The following is a 19,546-nucleotide window of genomic DNA, read 5'->3' on the forward strand; positions in this document are numbered from 1 at the left end:
ATAATGATAGTATTCTATGTGTAGTTGGGGAGGGGTGATAATGATATTATTATATGTGTAGGTGGGGAGGGGTGATAATGATATTATTATATGTGTAGGTGGGGAGGGGGGTGGATAATGATATTATTCTATGTGTAGTTGGGGAGGGGTGATAATGATAGTATTATATTTGTAGGTGGGGAGGGGTGATAATGATAGTATTATGTGTAGGTATGGAGGGGTGATAATGATATTATTATATGTGTAGGTGGGGAGGGGTGATAATGATATTATTATCTGTGTAGGTGGGGAGGGGGGTGGATAATGATATTATTCTATGTGTAGGTGGGGAGGGGTGATAATGATAGTATTCTATGTGTAGTTGGGGAGGGGTGATAATGATAGTATTATATGTGTAGGTGGGGAGGGGTGATAATGATAGTATTCTATGTGTATTTGGGGAGGGGTGATAATGATATTATTCTATGTGTAGTTGGGGAGGGGTGATAATGATAGTATTCTATGTGTCGTTGGGGAGGGATGATAATGATATTATTCTATGTGTAGTTGGGGAGGGGTGATAATGATATTATTCTATGTGTAGTTGGGGAGGGGTGATAATGATATTATTCTATGTGTAGGTGGGTAGGGGTGATAATGATAGTATTCTATGTGTAGTTGGGGAGGGGTGATAATGATAGTATTATATGTGTAGGTGGGGAGGGGTGATAATGATAGTATTCTATGTGTAGTTGGGAAGGGGTGATAATGATATTATTCTATGTGTCGTTGGGGAGGGGTGATAATGATAGTATTCTATGTGTAGTTGGGGAGGGGTGATAATGATAGTATTATATGTGTAGGTGGGGAGGGGTGATAATGATAGTATTATATGTGTAGGTGGGGAGGGGTGATAATGATATTATTATATGTGTAGGTGGGGAGGGGTGATAATGATATTATTATATGTGTAGGTGGGGAGGGGGGTGGATAATGATATTATTCTATGTGTAGGTGGGGAGGGGTGATAATGATAGTATTCTATGTGTAGTTGGGGAGGGGTGATAATGATATTATTATATGTGTAGGTGGGGAGGGGTGATAATGATAGTATTCTATGTGTAGTTGTGGAGGGGTGATAATGATATTATGCTATGTGTAGTTGGGGAGGGGTGATAATGATAGTATTCTATGTGTAGTTGGGGAGGGATGATAATGATATTATTCTATGTGTAGTTGGGGAGGGGTGATAATGATATTTTTTTATGTGTAGGTGGGGAGGGGTGATAATGATATTATTCTATGTGTAGGTGGGGAGGGGTGATAATGATAGTACTATACGTGTAGGTGGGGAGGGGTGATAATGATATTATTCTATGTGTAGTTGGGGAGGGGTGATAATGATATTATTCTATGTGTAGTTGGGGAGGGGTGATAATGATATTACTATATGTGTAGTTGGGGAGGGGGGTGGATAATGATATTATTCTATGTGTAGGTGGGTAGGGGTGATAATGATAGTATTATATGTGTAGGTGGGGAGGGTGATAATGATAGTATTATATGTGTAGGTGGGGAGGGGTGATAATGATAGTATTCTATGTGTAGTTGGGGAGGGGTGATAATGATAGTATTCTATGTGTCGTTGGGGAGGGATGATAATGATATTATTCTATGTGTAGTTGGGGAGGGGTGATAATGATATTTTTTTATGTGTAGGTGGGGAGGGGTGATAATGATATTATTCTATGTGTAGGTGGGGAGGGGTGAAAAGGATAGTATTATACGTGTAGGTGGGGAGGGGTGATAATGATATTATTCTATGTGTAGTTGGGGAGGGGTGATAATGATATTATTCTATGTGTAGGTGGGTAGGGGTGATAATGATAGTATTCTATGTGTAGTTGGGGAGGGGTGATAATGATAGTATTATATGTGTAGGTGGGGAGGGGTGATAATGATAGTATTCTATGTGTAGTTGGGAAGGGGTGATAATGATATTATTCTATGTGTCGTTGGGGAGGGGTGATAATGATAGTATTCTATGTGTAGTTGGGGAGGGGTGATAATGATAGTATTATATGTGTAGGTGGGGAGGGGTGATAATGATAGTATTATATGTGTAGGTGGGGAGGGGTGATAATGATATTATTATATGTGTAGGTGGGGAGGGGTGATAATGATATTATTATATGTGTAGGTGGGGAGGGGGGTGGATAATGATATTATTCTATGTGTAGGTGGGGAGGGGTGATAATGATAGTATTCTATGTGTAGTTGGGGAGGGGTGATAATGATATTATTATATGTGTAGGTGGGGAGGGGTGATAATGATAGTATTCTATGTGTAGTTGTGGAGGGGTGATAATGATATTATGCTATGTGTAGTTGGGGAGGGGTGATAATGATAGTATTCTATGTGTAGTTGGGGAGGGATGATAATGATATTATTCTATGTGTAGTTGGGGAGGGGTGATAATGATATTTTTTTATGTGTAGGTGGGGAGGGGTGATAATGATATTATTCTATGTGTAGGTGGGGAGGGGTGATAATGATAGTACTATACGTGTAGGTGGGGAGGGGTGATAATGATATTATTCTATGTGTAGTTGGGGAGGGGTGATAATGATATTATTCTATGTGTAGTTGGGGAGGGGTGATAATGATATTACTATATGTGTAGTTGGGGAGGGGGGTGGATAATGATATTATTCTATGTGTAGGTGGGTAGGGGTGATAATGATAGTATTATATGTGTAGGTGGGGAGGGTGATAATGATAGTATTATATGTGTAGGTGGGGAGGGGTGATAATGATAGTATTCTATGTGTAGTTGGGGAGGGGTGATAATGATAGTATTCTATGTGTCGTTGGGGAGGGATGATAATGATATTATTCTATGTGTAGTTGGGGAGGGGTGATAATGATATTTTTTTATGTGTAGGTGGGGAGGGGTGATAATGATATTATTCTATGTGTAGGTGGGGAGGGGTGAAAAGGATAGTATTATACGTGTAGGTGGGGAGGGGTGATAATGATATTATTCTATGTGTAGTTGGGGAGGGGTGATAATGATATTACTATATGTGTAGTTGGTGAGGGGTGATAATGATATTATTATATGTGTAGGTGGGGAATGGGTGATAATGATATTATTATATGTGTAGGTGGGGAGGGGTGATAATGATATTATTCTATGTGTAGTTGGGGAGGGGTGATAATGATAGTATTATATGTGTAGGTCGGGAGGGGTGATAATGATAGTATTATATGTGTAGGTGGGGAGGGGTGATAATGATATTATTATATGTGTAGCTGGGGAGGGGTGATAATGATATTATTATATGTGTAGCTGTGGAGGGGGGTGGATAATGATATTATTCTATGTGTAGGTGGGGAGGGGTGATAATGATAGTACTATACGTGTAGGTGGGGAGGGGTGATAATGATATTATTCTATGTGTAGTTGGGGAGGGGTGATAATGATATTATTCTATGTGTAGTTGGGGAGGGGTGATAATGATATTATTCTATGTGTAGTTGGGGAGGGGTGATAATGATATTACTATATGTGTAGTTGGGGAGGGGGGTGGATAATGATATTATTCTATGTGTAGGTGGGTAGGGGTGATAATGATAGTATTATATGTGTAGGTGGGGAGGGTGATAATGATATTATTCTATGTGTAGGTGGGGAGGGGTGATAATGATAGTACTATACGTGTAGGTGGGGAATGGGTGATAATGATAGTATTATATGTGTAGGTGGGGAGGGGTGATAATGATAGTATTCTATGTGTAGTTGTGGAGGGGTGATAATGATATTATGCTATGTGTAGTTGGGGAGGGGTGATAATGATAGTATTCTATGTGTAGTTGGGGAGGGATGATAATGATATTATTCTATGTGTAGTTGGGGAGGGGTGATAATGATATTTTTTTATGTGTAGGTGGGGAGGGGTGATAATGATATTATTCTATGTGTAGGTGGGGAGGGGTGATAATGATAGTACTATACGTGTAGGTGGGGAGGGGTGATAATGATATTATTCTATGTGCAGTTGGGGAGGGGTGATAATGATATTATTCTATATGTAGTTGGGGAGGGGTGATAATGATATTACTATATGTGTAGTTGGGGAGGGGGGTGGATAATGATATTATTCTATGTGTAGGTGGGTAGGGGTGATAATGATAGTATTATATGTGTAGGTGGGGAGGGTGATAATGATAGTATTATATGTGTAGGTGGGGAGGGGTGATAATGATAGTATTCTATGTGTAGTTGGGAAGGGGTGATAATGATATTATTCTATGTGTAGTTGGGGAGGGGTGATAATGATAGTATTATATGTGTAGTTGGGGAGGGGTGATAATGATATTATTCTATGTGTAGTTGGGGAGGGGTGATAATGATAGTATTATATGTGTAGGTGGGGAGGGGTGATAATGATAATAGTATGTGTAGGTGGGGAGGGGTGATAATGATATTATTATATGTGTAGGTGGGGAGGGGTGATAATGATATTATTATATGTGTAGGTGGGGAGGGGGGTGGATAATGATATTATTCTATGTGTAGGTGGGGAGGGGTGATAATGATAGTATTCTATGTGTAGTTGGGGAGGGGTGATAATGATATTATTCTATGTGTAGTTGGGGAGGGGTGATAATGATAGTATTCTATGTGTAGTTGGGGAGGGATGATAATGATATTATTCTATGTGTAGTTGGGGAGGGGTGATAATGATATTTTTTTATGTGTAGGTGGGGAGGGGTGATAATGATATTATTCTATGTGTAGGTGGGGAGGGGTGATAATGATAGTATTATACGTGTATGTGGGGAGGGGTGATAATGATATTATTCTATGTGTAGTTGGGGAGGGGTGATAATGATAGTATTATATGTGTAGTTGGGGAGGGGTGATAATGATATTATTCTATGTGTAGTTGGGGAGGGGTGATAATGATAGTATTATATGTGTAGGTGGGGAGGGTGATAATGATAGTATTATATGTGTAGGTGGGGAGGGGTGATAATGATAGTATTCTATGTGTAGTTGGGAAGGGGTGATAATGATATTATTCTATGTGTAGTTGGGGAGGGGTGATAATGATAGTATTATATGTGTAGTTGGGGAGGGGTGATAATGATATTATTCTATGTGTAGTTGGGGAGGGGTGATAATGATAGTATTATATGTGTAGGTGGGGAGGGGTGATAATGATAATAGTATGTGTAGGTGGGGAGGGGTGATAATGATATTATTATATGTGTAGGTGGGGAGGGGTGATAATGATATTATTATATGTGTAGGTGGGGAGGGGGGTGGATAATGATATTATTCTATGTGTAGGTGGGGAGGGGTGATAATGATAGTATTCTATGTGTAGTTGGGGAGGGGTGATAATGATATTATTCTATGTGTAGTTGGGGAGGGGTGATAATGATAGTATTCTATGTGTAGTTGGGGAGGGATGATAATGATATTATTCTATGTGTAGTTGGGGAGGGGTGATAATGATATTTTTTTATGTGTATGTGGGGAGGGGTGATAATGATATTATTCTATGTGTAGGTGGGGAGGGGTGAAAAGGATAGTATTATACGTGTAGGTGGGGAGGGGTGATAATGATATTATTCTATGTGTAGTTGGGGAGGGGTGATAATGATATTATTCTATGTGTAGGTGGGTAGGGGTGATAATGATAGTATTCTATGTGTAGTTGGGGAGGGGTGATAATGATAGTATTATATGTGTAGGTGGGGAGGGGTGATAATGATAGTATTCTATGTGTAGTTGGGAAGGGGTGATAATGATATTATTCTATGTGTCGTTGGGGAGGGGTGATAATGATAGTATTCTATGTGTAGTTGGGGAGGGGTGATAATGATAGTATTATATGTGTAGGTGGGGAGGGGTGATAATGATAGTATTATATGTGTAGGTGGGGAGGGGTGATAATGATATTATTATATGTGTAGGTGGGGAGGGGTGATAATGATATTATTATATGTGTAGGTGGGGAGGGGGGTGGATAATGATATTATTCTATGTGTAGGTGGGGAGGGGTGATAATGATAGTATTCTATGTGTAGTTGGGGAGGGGTGATAATGATATTATTATATGTGTAGGTGGGGAGGGGTGATAATGATAGTATTCTATGTGTAGTTGTGGAGGGGTGATAATGATATTATGCTATGTGTAGTTGGGGAGGGGTGATAATGATAGTATTCTATGTGTAGTTGGGGAGGGATGATAATGATATTATTCTATGTGTAGTTGGGGAGGGGTGATAATGATATTTTTTTATGTGTAGGTGGGGAGGGGTGATAATGATATTATTCTATGTGTAGGTGGGGAGGGGTGATAATGATAGTACTATACGTGTAGGTGGGGAGGGGTGATAATGATATTATTCTATGTGTAGTTGGGGAGGGGTGATAATGATATTATTCTATGTGTAGTTGGGGAGGGGTGATAATGATATTACTATATGTGTAGTTGGGGAGGGGGGTGGATAATGATATTATTCTATGTGTAGGTGGGTAGGGGTGATAATGATAGTATTATATGTGTAGGTGGGGAGGGTGATAATGATAGTATTATATGTGTAGGTGGGGAGGGGTGATAATGATAGTATTCTATGTGTAGTTGGGGAGGGGTGATAATGATAGTATTCTATGTGTCGTTGGGGAGGGATGATAATGATATTATTCTATGTGTAGTTGGGGAGGGGTGATAATGATATTTTTTTATGTGTAGGTGGGGAGGGGTGATAATGATATTATTCTATGTGTAGGTGGGGAGGGGTGAAAAGGATAGTATTATACGTGTAGGTGGGGAGGGGTGATAATGATATTATTCTATGTGTAGTTGGGGAGGGGTGATAATGATATTACTATATGTGTAGTTGGTGAGGGGTGATAATGATATTATTATATGTGTAGGTGGGGAATGGGTGATAATGATATTATTATATGTGTAGGTGGGGAGGGGTGATAATGATATTATTCAATGTGTAGTTGGGGAGGGGTGATAATGATAGTATTATATGTGTAGGTCGGGAGGGGTGATAATGATAGTATTATATGTGTAGGTGGGGAGGGGTGATAATGATATTATTATATGTGTAGCTGGGGAGGGGTGATAATGATATTATTATATGTGTAGCTGTGGAGGGGGGTGGATAATGATATTATTCTATGTGTAGGTGGGGAGGGGTGATAATGATAGTACTATACGTGTAGGTGGGGAGGGGTGATAATGATATTATTCTATGTGTAGTTGGGGAGGGGTGATAATGATATTATTCTATGTGTAGTTGGGGAGGGGTGATAATGATATTATTCTATGTGTAGTTGGGGAGGGGTGATAATGATATTACTATATGTGTAGTTGGGGAGGGGGGTGGATAATGATATTATTCTATGTGTAGGTGGGTAGGGGTGATAATGATAGTATTATATGTGTAGGTGGGGAGGGTGATAATGATATTATTCTATGTGTAGGTGGGGAGGGGTGATAATGATAGTACTATACGTGTAGGTGGGGAATGGGTGATAATGATAGTATTATATGTGTAGGTGGGGAGGGGTGATAATGATAGTATTCTATGTGTAGTTGTGGAGGGGTGATAATGATATTATGCTATGTGTAGTTGGGGAGGGGTGATAATGATAGTATTCTATGTGTAGTTGGGGAGGGATGATAATGATATTATTCTATGTGTAGTTGGGGAGGGGTGATAATGATATTTTTTTATGTGTAGGTGGGGAGGGGTGATAATGATATTATTCTATGTGTAGGTGGGGAGGGGTGATAATGATAGTACTATACGTGTAGGTGGGGAGGGGTGATAATGATATTATTCTATGTGCAGTTGGGGAGGGGTGATAATGATATTATTCTATATGTAGTTGGGGAGGGGTGATAATGATATTACTATATGTGTAGTTGGGGAGGGGGGTGGATAATGATATTATTCTATGTGTAGGTGGGTAGGGGTGATAATGATAGTATTATATGTGTAGGTGGGGAGGGTGATAATGATAGTATTATATGTGTAGGTGGGGAGGGGTGATAATGATAGTATTCTATGTGTAGTTGGGAAGGGGTGATAATGATATTATTCTATGTGTAGTTGGGGAGGGGTGATAATGATAGTATTATATGTGTAGTTGGGGAGGGGTGATAATGATATTATTCTATGTGTAGTTGGGGAGGGGTGATAATGATAGTATTATATGTGTAGGTGGGGAGGGGTGATAATGATAATAGTATGTGTAGGTGGGGAGGGGTGATAATGATATTATTATATGTGTAGGTGGGGAGGGGTGATAATGATATTATTATATGTGTAGGTGGGGAGGGGGGTGGATAATGATATTATTCTATGTGTAGGTGGGGAGGGGTGATAATGATAGTATTCTATGTGTAGTTGGGGAGGGGTGATAATGATATTATTCTATGTGTAGTTGGGGAGGGGTGATAATGATAGTATTCTATGTGTAGTTGGGGAGGGATGATAATGATATTATTCTATGTGTAGTTGGGGAGGGGTGATAATGATATTTTTTTATGTGTAGGTGGGGAGGGGTGATAATGATATTATTCTATGTGTAGGTGGGGAGGGGTGATAATGATAGTATTATACGTGTATGTGGGGAGGGGTGATAATGATATTATTCTATGTGTAGTTGGGGAGGGGTGATAATGATATTATTCTATGTGTAGTTGGGGAGGGGTGATAATGATATTACTATATGTGTAGTTGGGGAGGGGTGATAATGATATTATTCTATGTGTAGTTGGGGAGGGGTGATAATGATAGTATTATATGTGTAGGTCGGGAGGGGTGATAATGATAGTATTATATGTGTAGGTGGGGAGGGGTGATAATGATATTATTATATGTGTAGCTGGGGAGGGGTGATAATGATATTATTATATGTGTAGCTGGGGAGGGGGGTGGATAATGATATTATTCTATGTGTAGGTGGGTAGGGGTGATACTGATAGTATTCTATGTGTAGTTGGGGATGGGGGATAATGATAGTATTATATGTGTAGGTGGGGAGGGGTGATAATGATAGTATTTTATGTGTAGTTGGGAAGGGGTGATAATGATATTATTCTATGTGTAGTTGGGGAGGGGTGATAATGATAGTATTCTATGTGTAGTTGGGGAGGGGTGATAATGATAGTATTATATGTGTAGGTGGGGAGGGGTGATAATGATAGTATTATATGTGTAGGTGGGGAGGGGTGATAATGATATTATTATATGTGTAGTTGGGGAGGGGTGATAATGATAGTATTATATGTGTAGGTGGGGAGGGGTGATAATGATAGTATTCTATGTGTAGTTGGGAAGGGGTGATAATGATATTATTCTATGTGTAGTTGGGGAGGGGTGATAATGATAGTATTCTATGTGTAGTTGGGGAGGGGTGATAATGATATTATTCTATGTGTAGTTGGGGAGGGGTGATAATTATATTTTTTTATGTGTAGGTGGGGAGGGGTGATAATGATATTATTCTATGTGTAGGTTGGGAGTGGTGATAATGATAGTATTCGATGTGTAGTTGGGGAGGGGTGATAATGATATTATTATATGTGTAGTTGGGGAGGAGTGATAATGATAGTATTATATGTGTAGGTGGGGAGGGGTGATAATGATATTATTCTATGTGTAGTTGGGGAGGGGTGATAATGATATTATTCTATGTGTAGTTGGGGAGGGGTGATAATGATATTACTATATGTGTAGTTGGGGAGGGGTGATAATGATATTATTATATGTGTAGTTGGGGAGGGGTGATAATGATAGTATTATATGTGTAGGTGGGGAGGGGTGATAATGATATTATTCTATGTGTAGTTGGGGAGGGGTGATAATGATATTATTCTATGTGTAGTTGGGGAGGGGTGATAATGATATTACTATATGTGTAGTTGGGGAGGGTTGATAATGATAGTATTATATGTGTAGGTGGGGAGGGTGATAATGATAGTATTATATGTGTAGGTGGGGAGGGGTGATAATGATAGTATTATATGTGTAGGTGGGGAGGGGTGATAATGATATTATTCTATGTGTAGTTGGGGAGGGGTGATAATGATAGTATTATATGTGTAGGTGGGGAGGGGTGATAATGATATTATTCTATGTGTAGTTGGGGAGGGGTTTTAATGATATTATTATATGTGTAGTTGGGGAGGGGTGATAATGATAGTATTATATGTGTAGGTGGGGAGGGGTGATAATGATATTATGCTATGTGTAGTTGGGGAGGGGTGATAATGATATTATTCTATGTGTAGTTGGGGAGGGGTGATAATGATATTACTATATGTGTAGTTGGGGAGGGTTGATAATGATAGTATTATATGTGTAGGTGGGGAGGGTGATAATGATAGTATTATATGTGTAGGTGGGGAGGGGTGATAATGATAGTATTATATGTGTAGGTGGGGAGGGGTGATAATGACATTATTCTATGTGTAGTTGGGGAGGGGTGATAATGATATTATTATATGTGTATTTGGGGAGGGGTGATAATGATAGTATTATATGTGTAGGTGGGGAGGGGTGATAATGATAGTATTATATGTGTAGGTGGGGAGGGGTGATAATGATAGTATTATATGTGTAGGTGGGGAGGGGTGATAATGATATTATTATATGTGTAGGTGGGAAGGGGTGATAATGATATTATTATATGTGTAGGTGGGGAGGGGTGATAATGATATTATTCTATGTGTAGTTGGGGAGGGGTGATAATGATAGTATTATATGTGTAGGTGGGGAGGGGTGATACTGATATTATTCTATGTGTAGTTGGGGAGGGGTGATAATGATAGTATTATATCTGTAGGTGGGGAGGGGTGATAATGATAGTATTATATGTGTAGGTGGGGAGGGGTGATAATGATATTATTCTATGTGTAGTTGGGGAGGGGTGATAATGATAGTATTATATGTGTAGGTGGGGAGGGGTGATAATGATAGTATTATATGTGTAGGTGGGGAGGGGTGATAATGATATTATTATATGTGTAGGTGGGGAGGGGTGATAATGATATTATTCTATGTGTAGTTGGGGAGGGGTGATAATGGTAGTATTATATGTGTAGGTGGGGAGGGGTGATAATGATATTATTATATGTGTAGGTGGGGAGGGGTGATAATGATAGTATTCTATGTGTAGGTGGGGAGGGGTGATAATGATATTATTCTATGTGTAGTTGGGGAGGGGTGATAATGATAGTATTATATGTGTAGGTGGGGAGGGGTGATAATGATATTATTCTATGTGTAGTTGGGGAGGGGTGATAATGATATTATTATATGTGTAGTTGGGGAGGGGTGATAATGATAGTATTATATGTGTAGGTGGGGAGGGGTGATAATGATAGTATTATATGTGTAGGTGGGGAGGGGTGATAATGATATTATTCTATGTGTAGTTGGGGAGGGGTGATAATGATAGTATTATATGTGTAGGTGGGGAGGGGTGATAATGATAGTATTATATGTGTAGGTGGGGAGGGGTGATAATGATATTATTATATGTGTAGGTGGGGAGGGGTGATAATGATATTATTCTATGTGTAGTTGGGGAGGGGTGATATTTATAGTATTATATGTGTAGGTGGGGAGGGGTGATAATGATAGTATTATATGTGTAGGTGGGGAGGGGTGATAATGATATTATTATATGTGTAGGTGGGGAGGGGTGATAATGATATTATTATATGTGTAGGTGGGGAGGGGTGATAATGATATTATTATATGTGTAGGTGGGGAGGGGTGATAATGATATTATTATATGTGTAGGTGGGGAGGGGTGATAATGATATTATTCTATGTGTAGTTGGGGAGGGGTGATAATGATAGTATTATATGTGTAGGTGGGGAGGGGTGATACTGATATTATTCTATGTGTAGTTGGGGAGGGGTGATAATGATAGTATTATATCTGTAGGTGGGGAGGGGTGATAATGATAGTATTATATGTGTAGGTGGGGAGGGGTGATAATGATATTATTCTATGTGTAGTTGGGGAGGGGTGATAATGATAGTATTATATGTGTAGGTGGGGAGGGGTGATAATGATAGTATTATATGTGTAGGTGGGGAGGGGTGATAATGATATTATTATATGTGTAGGTGGGGAGGGGTGATAATGATATTATTCTATGTGTAGTTGGGGAGGGGTGATAATGGTAGTATTATATGTGTAGGTGGGGAGGGGTGATAATGATATTATTATATGTGTAGGTGGGGAGGGGTGATAATGATAGTATTCTATGTGTAGGTGGGGAGGGGTGATAATGATATTATTCTATGTGTAGTTGGGGAGGGGTGATAATGATAGTATTATATGTGTAGGTGGGGAGGGGTGATAATGATATTATTCTATGTGTAGTTGGGGAGGGGTGATAATGATATTATTATATGTGTAGTTGGGGAGGGGTGATAATGATAGTATTATATGTGTAGGTGGGGAGGGGTGATAATGATAGTATTATATGTGTAGGTGGGGAGGGGTGATAATGATATTATTCTATGTGTAGTTGGGGAGGGGTGATAATGATAGTATTATATGTGTAGGTGGGGAGGGGTGATAATGATAGTATTATATGTGTAGGTGGGGAGGGGTGATAATGATATTATTATATGTGTAGGTGGGGAGGGGTGATAATGATATTATTCTATGTGTAGTTGGGGAGGGGTGATATTTATAGTATTATATGTGTAGGTGGGGAGGGGTGATAATGATAGTATTATATGTGTAGGTGGGGAGGGGTGATAATGATATTATTATATGTGTAGGTGGGGAGGGGTGATAATGATATTATTATATGTGTAGGTGGGGAGGGGTGATAATGATATTATTCTATGTGTAGTTGGGGAGGGGTGATAATGATAGTATTATATGTGTAGGTGGGGAGGGGTGATAATGATATTATTCTATGTGTAGTTGGGGAGGGGTGATAATGATATTATTATATGTGTAGTTGCGGAGGGGTGATAATGATAGTATTATATGTGTAGGTGGGGAGGGGTGATAATGATAGTATTATATGTGTAGGTGGGGAGGGGTGATAATGATATTATTCTATGTGTAGTTGGGGAGGGGTGATAATGATAGTATTATATGTGTAGGTGGGGAGGGGTGATAATGATAGTATTATATGTGTAGGTGGGGAGGGGTGATAATGATATTATTATATGTGTAGGTGGGGAGGGGTGATAATGATATTATTCTATGTGTAGTTGGGGAGGGGTGATAATGATAGTATTATATGTGTAGGTGGGGAGGGGTGATAATGATAGTATTATATGTGTAGGTGGGGAGGGGTGATAATGAAATTATTATATGTGTAGGTGGGGAGGGGTGATAATGATATTATTATATGTGTAGGTGGGGAGGGGGGTGGATAATGATATTATTCTATGTGTAGGTGGGGAGGGGTGATAATGATAGTATTCTATGTGTAGTTGGGGAGGGGTGATAATGATAGTATTATATGTGTAGTTGGGGAGGGGTGATAATGATATTATTCTATGTGTAGATGGGGAGGGGTGATAATGATAGTATTCTATGTGTAGTTGGGGAGGGGTGATAATGATATTATTCTATGTGTAGTTGGGGAGGGGTGATAATTATATTTTTTATGTGTAGGTGGGGAGGGGTGATAATGATATTATTCTATGTGTAGGTGGGGAGGGGTGATAATGATAGTATTCTATGTGTAGTTGGGGAGGGGTGATAATGATAGTATTATATGTGTAGGTGGGGAGGGGTGATAATGATATTATTCTATGTGTAGTTGGGGAGGGGTGATAATGATATTATTCTATGTGTAGTTGGGGAGGGGTGATAATGATATTACTATATGTGTAGTTGGGGAGGGGTGATAATGATATTATTATATGTGTAGTTGGGGAGGGGTGATAATGATAGTATTATATGTGTAGTTGGGGAGGGGTGATAATGATATTACTATATGTGTAGTTGGGGAGGGGTGATAATGAAAGTATTATATGTGTAGTTGGGGAGGTTGATAATGATAGTATTATATGTGTAGTTGGGGAGGGTGATAATGATAGTATTATATGTGTAGTTGGGGAGGGTGATAATGATAGTATTATATGTGTAGTTGGGGAGGGTGATAATGATAGTATTATATGTGTAGGTGGGGAGGGTGATAATGATAGTATTATATGTGTAGTTGGGGAGGGGTGATAATGATAGTATTATATGTGTAGGTGGGGAGGGTGATAATGATAGTATTATATGTGTAGGTGGGGAGGGTGATAATGATAGTATTCTATGTGTAGGTGGGGAGGGGTGATAATGATAGTATTCTATGTGTAGGTGGGGAGGGGGGATAATGATATTACTATATGTGTAGTTGGGGAGGGGTGATAATGATATTTTTCTATGTGTAGGTGGGGAGGGTGATAAGGATAGTATTATATGTGTAGGTGGGGAGGGTGATAATGATAGTATTATATGTGTAGGTGGGGAGGTTGATAATGATAATATTATATATTATGTAAATTGTGTCATTGTGAACGTATGTATTGATGTATTCATGTGGAAGAAACAGCTCATGCCGTGTGAGTCTGGGGTCTCAGTTTAGCTCGTGTTTGTTTGTGTGTTTGTGTGAATGTTACATGTCATGGGAACAAAACATTACTTTTACAATATCTCCTCTGTTCTGTGCCATATTGAGAGTTTGTCGATCAGTGATCCCCCAAGTTCTCCTCTAGAACCACAGACAGTCCTCTTCTTTGGTGTATTCCACAACTAGCACAGCTGATTCTAATGGTCACCTGATCATCAAGCCTTTCATTCCTTATTTCAGCTACGTTAGTTCTGGAATACATCAAATATGTGGACTGTCTTAAAGTACTGGAGGAGAGGTTAGAGAGTCACTGGAGGAGAGATTAGGGAATCACTGGAGGAGGGAATACCTGGAGGAAAGGTTAGAGAGTCACTGGAGGAAAGGTTAGGGAGTCACTGGAGGAGAGGTTAGAGAGTCACTGGAGGAAAGGTTAGAGAGTCACTGGAGGAAAGGTTAGGGAGTCACTGGAGGAGAGGTTAGAGAGTCACTGGAGGAGAGGTTAGAGAGTCACTGGAGGAAAGGTTAAGGAGTCACTGGAGGAGAGGTTAGAGAGTCACTGGAGGAAAGGTTAGGGAGTCACTGGAGGAGAGGTTAGAGAGTCACTGGAGGAAAGGTTAAGGAGTCACTGGAGGAGAGGTTAGAGAGTCACTGGAGGAAAGGTTAGGGAGTCACTGGAGGAGAGATTAGGGAATACCTGGCGGACAGTTTAGGGATAACCTGGAGGAGAGGTTAGGGAATCACAAGAAGAGAGTTTAGGGAATCACTGGAGGAGAGATTAGGGAATACCTGGAGGAAAGGTTAGAGAGTCACTGGAGGAGAGGTTAGAGAGTCACTGGAGGAAAGGTTAGGGAGTCACTGGAGGAGAGGTTAGAGAGTCACTGGAGGAAAGGTTAGCGAGTCACTGGAGGAAAGGTTAGGGAGTCACTGGAGGAGAGGTTAGAGAGTCACTGGAGGAAAGGTTAGGGAGTCACTGGAGGAGAGATTAGGGAATACCTGGCGGACAGTTTAGGGATAACCTGGAGGAGAGGTTAGGGAATCACAAGAAGAGAGTTTAGGGAATCACTGGAAGAGTCATTAGGGAATCACTGGAGGAAATATTGGGGAATCCCTGGAGGAGAGGTTAGGGAATCACTGGAAGAGATGTTAGTGAATCACTGGAGGATGGGTTAGGGAATCACCAGAGGAGAGGTTAGGGAATCACTGGAGGAGGGGTTTGGGAATCATTGGAGGAGAGGTTAGGGAATCATTGGAAGAGTCGTTAGGGAATCACTGGAGGAAATATTAGGGAATCCCTGGAGGAGAGGTTAGGGAATCACTGGAAGAGATGTTAGTGAATCACTGGAGGATGGGTTAGGGAATCACCAGAGGAGAGGTTAGGGAATCGCTGGAGGAGAGGTTTGGGAATCACTGGAGGAGAGGTTAGGGAATCACTGGAGGAGAGGTTAGGGAATCACTGGAAGATAGGTTAGGGAATCACTGGAGGAGAGGTTTGGGAATCACTGGAGGAGAGGTTAGGGAATCACTGGAAGAGTTGTTTGGGAATCACTGGAGGAGTGGTTAGGGAGTCACTGGAGGAGTGGTTAGGGAATCACTGGAGGAGGGGTTAGGGAATCATTGGAGGAGAGGTTAGGGAATCATTGGAGGAGAGGTTAGGGAATCACTGGAAGAGAGGTTAGGGAATCACTGGAGGAGAGGTTAGGGAGTCACTGGAAGAGAGGTTAGGGAATCACTGGAAGAGAGGTTAGGGAATCACTGGAAGAGAGGTTAGGGAATCACTGGAGGAGATCTTAGGGAGTCACTGCTCTACCACAATATTTCCTTCTCTCTTCAGACCTCATTGAGTGCAGGGTGGAACCAGAGATTTGTGGCAGCAACACCATTTGCCTCAACACCATCGGGAGCTACATCTGCCAATGTCAACCTGGGTTCAGAATCTCTACTTACACTGGACACTGTGCAGGTGAGTCCAACAAGAGGTCATCATTGTGTTATGTGTTCCCTTGATTGATTGATTGACTGCTCCAGCTGGAATCACTGCAAATATTTTTTTTCGTCATCAAGGATTAACAGAGTGAAACCATCTTGCCTCTACCCCTTCTCTCTCTCTCCCCTCATCTCTCCCTCTTCCTATCTATCTTCCTATCTCTTTCTCTCTCTTCACCCCCATCTCCCCTCTCTATATCCTCCCTCCCTCTCCTTCTCTCTCCTTCTTTCCCTCTCTCCCTCTCTATCTCTCATTATCTCTGTATTTATCTCTGGTCCTCTTGTAGACATCAATGAGTGTAGCGACAGCAATGCATGCCCCGTTAGCAACTACTGTTGAAACTCTGAAGGTGGCTACGAATGAACCTGTGCTTCTGGCTACTCTGAAGGTGGCTACGAATGAACCTGTGCTTCTGGCTACAGGAAAAGAGGAGATGGGGATTGGAATGGTGATTCCAAAGTGTGTGGGTATGGGGATGTCTGTGTGGGGATGTCTGTGTGGGGATGTCTGTGTGGGGATGTCTGTGTGGAGATGTCTGTGTGGGGATGTCTGTGTGGGGATGTCTTTGTGGGGAGGTGTGTGCGGGGAGGTGTGTTGGGAGGTGTGTGTGTGTGTGTGTGATGTTTGGGTCTCAGCTAGCTTGTGTGTGTGTGTCCACTACAGATGAGGATGAGTGTGCGAGGTTTCCACCTGTGTGCAGCGCTTTGGGAATGTGCACAAGAACACCTGGTCGATACACCTGTCCCTCAGGGCTCAGTAACCATGGCAACAACACTGCCCCCGCCACAGATGAGGTGGCTGAGGCCATGCTAGCCCTGACCCCTGACCCCTGACCCCTGACCTCTAATCCCCAACTCCTGACCTCTAACCCCGTGACCCCTATATTTTGGCCGCATTCCAATGCAGATGTCTGCCAGATCTCACAGCTGTACCCATCACATGATACAGCAGTAATCTGATGCCCTACTGAGCTGTCAATGAGTTGGCGTGCTGATATTGGTTGATACAATACCACACCTGCCCATCCAGTCAGACAGGAACTCGACAATCAGCCACACACATTATATGATATAGCACAGTTGATGACATAGCACGCCACCATTGGTAGAAGCAAAGCAATGACTGCAGTGTAGTTGGACTGGAACGTGTGCGTTTGAGAGTGTGTCTGTGTGAGTACTTTGCGTGTGTGTGTGTGTGTGTGTGTGTGTGTGTGTGTGTGTGTGTGTGTGTGTGTGTGTGTGTGTGTGTGTGTGTGTGTGTGTGAATGTTACATGTCGAGGTAACGAACCCTTATTTATGCAGTTTTGAGAGTCTATCGAGAATGTTAATAATTATCTACTTTGTGGGGGAGGGGGGTGGATAATGACATTATTCTATGTGTAGGTGGGGAGGGGGTGGATAATGATATAATTATATGTGTAGGTGAGGAGGGGGGTGGACAATGATATTATTCTATGTGTAGGTGGGGAGGGGGGTGGATAATGATATTATTCTATGTGTAGGTAGGGAGGGGGTGGATAATGATATAATTATATGTGTAGGTGAGGAGGGGGGTGGACAATGATATTATTCTATGTGTAGGTGGGGAGGGGGGTGGATAATGATATTATTCTATGTGTAGGTAGGGAGGGGGAGGATAATGATATTATTCTATGTGTAGGTGGGGAGGGGGGTGGACAATGATATTATTCTATGTGTAGGTAGGGAGGGGGTGATAATGATATAATTATATGTGTAGGTGGGGAGGGGGGTGGACAATGATATTATTATATGTGTAGTTGGGGAGGGGGGAGGATAATGATATAATTATATGTGTAGGTGGGGAGGGGGAGGGGGGTGGATAATGATATTATTCTAAGTGAAGGTGGGGAGGGGGTGGATAATGATATTATTCTATGTGTAGGTGGGGAGGGGGGTGGACATTGATATTATTCTATGTGTAGGTAGGGAGGGGGAGGGGGGTGGATAATGATATAATTATATGTGTAGTTGGGGAGGGAGGAGGATAATGATACTATTCTAAGTGAAGGTGGGGAGGGGGTGGATAATGATATTATTCTATGTGTAGGTGGGGAGGGGGGGGGGTGATAATGATATAATTATATGTGTAGGTGGGGAGGGGGAGGGGGAGGGGGGAGTATAATGATATAATTATATGTGTAGTTGGAGAGGGGGGAAAGTCATGATATTATTCTAAGTGAAGGTGGGGAGGGGGGTGGATAATTATATTATTCTATGTGTAGGTGGGGAGGGGGAGGGGGGTGGATAATGATATTATTCTATGTGTAGGTAGGGAGGGGGGTGGATAATGATATTATTCTATGTGTAGGTAGGGAGGGGGTGGATAATGATATTATTCTATGTGTAGGTAGGGAGGGGGTGGATAATGATATTATTCTATGTGTAGGTGGGGAGGGGGGTGGACAATGATATTATTCTATGTGTAGGTAGGGAGGGGGTGGATAATGATATAATTATATGTGTAGGTGGGGAGGGGGAGGGGGGTGGATAATGATATAATTATATGTGTAGTTGGGGAGGGGGGAGGATAATGATATTATTCTAAGTGAAGGTGGGGAGGGGGTGGATAATGATATTATTCTATGTGTAGGTGGGGAGGGGGAGGGGGTGATAATGATATAATTATATGTGTAGGTGGGGAGGGGGAGGGGGGAGGATAATGATTATATTCTATGTGTAGGTTGGGAGGGGGTTTATAATGATATTTTTCTATGTGTAGGTGGGGAGGGGGTGGATAATTATATAATTATATGTGTAGGTGGGAAGGGGGAGGGGGGTGGATAATGATATTATTCTATGTGTAGTTGGGGAGGGGGGTTGGGGTGATAATGATATTATTCTATGTGTAGGTGGGGAGGGGGGATAATGATTTTATTCTATGTGTAGGTGGGGAGGGGGGTTGGGGTGATA

General features: G+C 41.2%; 2 protein-coding genes across 7 annotated transcripts in view; both read left to right on the forward strand.

The window, feature by feature from the left end:
• The window catches only part of LOC110519495 (adhesion G protein-coupled receptor E5), a 237,587-nt gene that overhangs the window by 145,246 nt on the left and 72,795 nt on the right, over positions 1-19,546 (forward strand). The window lies entirely within an intron of this gene.
• The window catches only part of LOC110516892 (uncharacterized), a 36,162-nt gene that overhangs the window by 10,674 nt on the left and 5,942 nt on the right, over positions 1-19,546 (forward strand). Inside the window, exon 3 of the mRNA XM_090195177.1 lies at positions 16,463-16,591. Coding sequence (XP_090051303.1) covers positions 16,463-16,591 — 129 coding nt within the window. The remainder of the gene's footprint in view (positions 1-16,462; positions 16,592-19,546) is intronic.

The sequence above is a fragment of the Oncorhynchus mykiss genome, chromosome 13 (genome assembly GCF_057628025.1).
Source record: "Oncorhynchus mykiss isolate SJ-2025 chromosome 13, ASM5762802v1, whole genome shotgun sequence".
Classification (NCBI taxonomy): domain Eukaryota; kingdom Metazoa; phylum Chordata; class Actinopteri; order Salmoniformes; family Salmonidae; genus Oncorhynchus; species Oncorhynchus mykiss.